At 45.3% G+C, this 4,864-nt stretch overlaps 1 protein-coding gene across 1 annotated transcript; it reads left to right on the top strand.

The window, feature by feature from the left end:
• Positions 1-658: 658 nt before the first annotated feature.
• On the top strand, positions 659-4,108 carry LOC127611675 (dynein light chain Tctex-type 3-like). The gene is made up of 5 exons (XM_052082381.1): positions 659-786; positions 2,674-2,715; positions 2,813-2,936; positions 3,059-3,136; positions 3,665-4,108. The coding sequence occupies exons 1-5, from the start codon at positions 760-762 to the stop codon at positions 3,733-3,735; spliced, it is 342 nt and encodes a 113-aa protein (XP_051938341.1). The 5' UTR covers positions 659-759; the 3' UTR covers positions 3,736-4,108.
• Positions 4,109-4,864: the final 756 nt, after the last annotated feature.

Below are 4,864 nucleotides of genomic sequence, written 5' to 3' on the forward strand. Positions count from 1 at the left end.
AAGACAGCTGGGATAGGCTCCAGCACCCCCCGCGTCCCTTGTGAGGATCAAGCGGTTCGGAAAATGAATAAATGAATGACTGATAATAATAATAATAATATTAATGCCCTGCGATTGGCTAGCAACCAGTTCAGGGTGTACCCCACTTAATGCCCGAAGACCGCTGAGATCGGCTCCAGCATGCCCGCGAGAAAAAAAATTTGACGGATGGATGGATAACAATAATATAACATGCTATATTATATATTTTTCTTGTGATATATTATTGTAAGGATTATGTTAATCATCAATTTATTATATATTTGCGATTATTACCTTAGTATGCCGTTTTCCCTTCGGCCATGGTGACAAGTTGTATTGATAGCATAAAGTCGAGCCACCTGTGAAACAACAAAACGTGGAGGTAATGTCATTTGATTGTTGTCGTTGTACCAAGCTATTCAAATTGGTATGTTAGTTTTTACGTTTTATTTAAGCACATTTATACTTTATATATCTGTACTTTTTACCTTTCGTCCGAAGGCGTGTGAGTACTTTAGCCAACTGTGGTCAAGATTTCACGTTGTCGTGCATGTCAGTTTCTCAATTAAGGTCATTGAAGTAGTGTTTGCATACGGCCAGCATGGGGCGCCAAAGAGCTGACTGGGTGACGAAACATTTCTTCTTTCCTGCGCTCCGTTTGTTGACGCATGCGCAAAAGAAGAGCAGTCGTAAAACCTACCGACTCTGAGGCAGTGACAGCAGCAAGTCCGCGCACAAATGGAGGAGTATAACAATGGCGACGAGGTATACATTCCATATTAATACATTACCCGTCACATTTTGACGCACGTCGTTGAGATGGAAGTAGTAGCGGGCTTGGATTTGTCACGGACCGGTCAGCTCGAGGAGCGAAACGGCGATTGCGTTCGCAAGTGTGGGTGGGGCACGGGAAGAAAGGAACTACATTTGATCTTTTCGTGCAAAAGCTCCCAAAAATATATGTACTGTGTACGTATGTTGCCGAGAGTACAGGTAACAGTGGCTTGTATCAGACGCCGTTCCTTCAAACAACAACACTGCTGCAAGAGTCATTCCTTCGTTCAAAGAGTCCGAGCGGAATGTCTCTTGTCTGGGTTGCACATCATTTCTCTGTGTTTTTATAACATTAGTATCATAAATTAATTGGCTCCAGGTGGTTTTAGTTTAAAAATCTGCACCAAGCTTTTCCACAGTAAGCCAGCAGAGGGAAAACATACACGGTGGGTTTTCCGTAACATCCGCTAACAACCCAGACTAAACTCAGCTCTTACCCGATGTACAAAGATATTAGTGTCTCACTCGTGATGTAGCTCATCGGCAGCCTTTAAACAATCATTACTTGACAACCGTTAGCCAGGGCTTTAGCATCATCTTGGCATCATTTTCTGGCTTTATGCCGTACCAACTCAACTCATCTTAACTTCATTTAATTAAATTCATCCATCCATCCATCCATCCATTATCTACCGCTTATCCGGGGCCGGGTCGCGGGGGCAACAGCTTTAGCAGGGAAGCCCAGACTTCCCTCTCCCTAGCTACTTCTTCCAGCTCTCCCCGGGGGATCCCGAGGCGTTCCCAGGCCAGCTGGGTGACGTAGTCTCTCCAGCGTGTCCTGGGTCTTCCTCGGGGTCTCCTCCCGGTGGGACATGCCCGGAACACCTCACCAGGGAGGCGCTCAGGAGGCATCCGAATCAGATGCCCAAGCCACCTCATCTGGCTCCTCTCGATGTGGAGGAGAAGCGGCTCGACTCTGAGCCCCTCCCGGATGACCGAGCTCCTCACCTTATCTCTAAGGGAGAGCCCAGACACCCTGCGGAGAAAACTCATTTCGGCCGCTTGTATCCGGGATCTCGTTCTTTCGGTCACGACCCATAGCTCGTGGCCATAGATGAGGGTTGGGACGTAGATCGACCGGTAAATTGAGAGCTTCGCCCTTTGGCTCAGCTCCTTCTTCACCACGACAGACCGATACAACGTCCGCATCACAGCAGACGCTGCACCGATCCGCCTGTCGATCTCTCGCTCCCTCCTGCCCTCACTCGTGAACAAGACCCCAAGATACTTAAACTCCTCCACTTGGGGCAAGATCTCCCCCCCGACCCGGAGGGGGCACTCCACCCTTTTCCGACTGAGGACCAAGGTTTCCCTTGCCCGGACGCGGGTCACCGGGGCCCCACTCTGGAGCCAGGCCTGGAGGTGGGGCTCGTTGGCAAGCGCCTGGTGGCCGGGCCTACACCCATGGGGCCCGGCCGGGCACAGCCCGAAGAGGCAACGTGGGTCCCCCTTCCCATGGGCTCACCACCCATGAGAGGGGCCAAAGGGGTCGGGTGCTATGTGAGCTGGGCGGCAGCCAAAGACGGGGACCCTGGCGGTCCGATCCTCGGCTGCAGAAGCTAGCTCTTGGGACATGGAATTTTAATTAAATTCAACTAAACTTAATATAAACTGTTTGTGAATTGGATGCAAATTAAAACATGATTGTATTAGATTCATTAGTTCATAAAAAATTGACCGAATAATCAATTATTGTGACTTGCAGCCCTGCAAAAATGGCAACTGGACAATTAGTTTCTCCCATCCGATCAAACAATTTGCGACATTTACATTTCAATTTAATTTCAAACGAAATGATCCCACTGGTTCTTCCCGTAGGTGGTCTTCAATGCTGATGAAGCCACTAATAACATTAAAGAGGTCAGTGGAACGGCTCATCTCACACTGATTACAGGCAGTGTTACCATTGATGATAGTGACCGTGCAGTTTTTGTGCTTGTGTGTGTTGATGTCACAGTGCATCGAGGGCGTCATCGGTGGCATGGACTACAATCAAAGTAAAGTGAACCAGTGGAGCGCTAGCATCGTGGAGCATTCTCTCACTCACCTGGTCAAACAAGGACGCCCATTCAAGTACATAGGTGACTAGCCAGTGATGTGTGATGTACGGGATATGTGTTTATTGAATTGATTGAATGTAGGTTGTGACGCATCTGTGTGTGTGTTTTTTTTGTTTTTGTTTTTTGTGGGGGTGTTGGGCCAGTTCACTGCACCGTCATGCAGAAGAGCGGTGCCGGTCTACACACGGCAAATTCGTGCTACTGGGACAACACCACAGATGGTGAGATATCATCCATCACATTGGATTGCTAATATAGTCATACCTTGACTTATTCATAACTGCCCCAGCCATCGCTTGCTAATTTTGTTTTGGTGAGCCACAATTTGCATGACAGACGTACTGCAGGTTGAGTGAAGTGGACAAAAATGGAGCAATTAAAGGACCGTAACACCATCACATGCGGGAAAGGAGAGGCACACTTACGATGCACTTTCAACAGTTTTTTGAATGGGACAAAATGTCAAACACACATATATAAAACACACATATATAAAAAACAAACACACTCGCAAGAAGCTGTTATAGGCCACAGCGCAGGTTCAGATGATCACACACTGACTAAAAGATCTCACTCACGAGGCCATGCACCTTAAAGGCCCACATCCAACACACACACATACTCCAGAGCGTACAGTCATGATTACACTTGATGAGACCTATTGATTATAATTTTTCTTACATTTTCTGTTACTTTGTTCTACGTATGGTTCAAAAGAAGTTCAGCACTAACTTAAACGTGTTTTTCAGGAAGCTGCACAGTGCGATGGGAGAACCGCACCATGTATTGTGTGGTCAGCGTTTTTGCCGTGGCAATATAAAGGCAGCGAAACCTTGACGATGCTTCTTGCTAGCTTCCGGTATTCATCCCAGCAATTAAACCGCCTGGGACTGAAAGGAATCCTGTCATGATGTTCGGGATGCCACGATGAGTCCGACGTGTCGTTATACAGTACCTGATCATTCCGACGCATTGAGGAACTTACTCAATGCAAATTGAGCACCTGTAGTGACCGCACAGCTCTTTCCAGGCATTGTGGCATCTCTATTGTTATGTTCTGAAGTAGGCCTGTCCTGACAGTATTAATATGCACAAAGCAACGATTTGTTATTTATTACGATTTTGGTCCAAATATGTTCAAGAAATATTTCTTTCAAGTGTCTTGTTCTGAATTAAAATATATTTTAAAGGTTTGTTGTAAATTGTGCCTTTTTCTTGTTAGGGTTTATTTTCAAGTTTTTGATTTCGAAAAAAAAATGAGACCATGACAAATGTTCAAAATGTTCATGTTCAAAATGGTTTCTTTTTACTGTTCAAGGTTTAAAAATAGTCTGAAAGTGGTGCACCTCGCCTGAGTCGCCTCTCACCCTCAACAGCGGAGATAGGCTCGAGCTCACCTCCAATCACAATGAAGAAAAAAAAAACAATCTTGAAAATAGATGCATGAACACTACACACATACTGTATGTATTGTATGATATTTATGAATTCATGGTTAGGTTCAGCAACAGGTGGAGTTTTTTGTGTGTGACATCATAGATATAAACCCCAAATGTATGGTAAAATGAGTATTATCTTTCAAACTTTAATATCTAGAATCTAGATTTAAATCTAGATCCTAATCTCCTAGGGAAAAAGTTAAAAAAAATAATTGTCGTCAAGAATCGCTTTAGAGACGCAAAGCCTTCGCTGATCAAAACTCGGCATTCTAACGGAGCCTCTTTCAGTTACCCGGGCGATGACCCGAAAGTACATCAATGTTATTTAAATGAATGCGAGGGAATGCAAAGATACATGTTTCCTTTCATGTCCCCTTGGGCGCTCCGGAGCATTGAACTCCAGGAATGAGTCACTGTGAAAAATGTTGGTTTTGCCCACGAGAGGTCAGAAAAGTGCCGTTACAATATTTCACAGGCCAAAAGGTACGTTGACGGAATTAAAGCTAAAAC

This window comes from Hippocampus zosterae, chromosome 12 (assembly GCF_025434085.1).
Source record: "Hippocampus zosterae strain Florida chromosome 12, ASM2543408v3, whole genome shotgun sequence".
Taxonomy (NCBI): domain Eukaryota; kingdom Metazoa; phylum Chordata; class Actinopteri; order Syngnathiformes; family Syngnathidae; genus Hippocampus; species Hippocampus zosterae.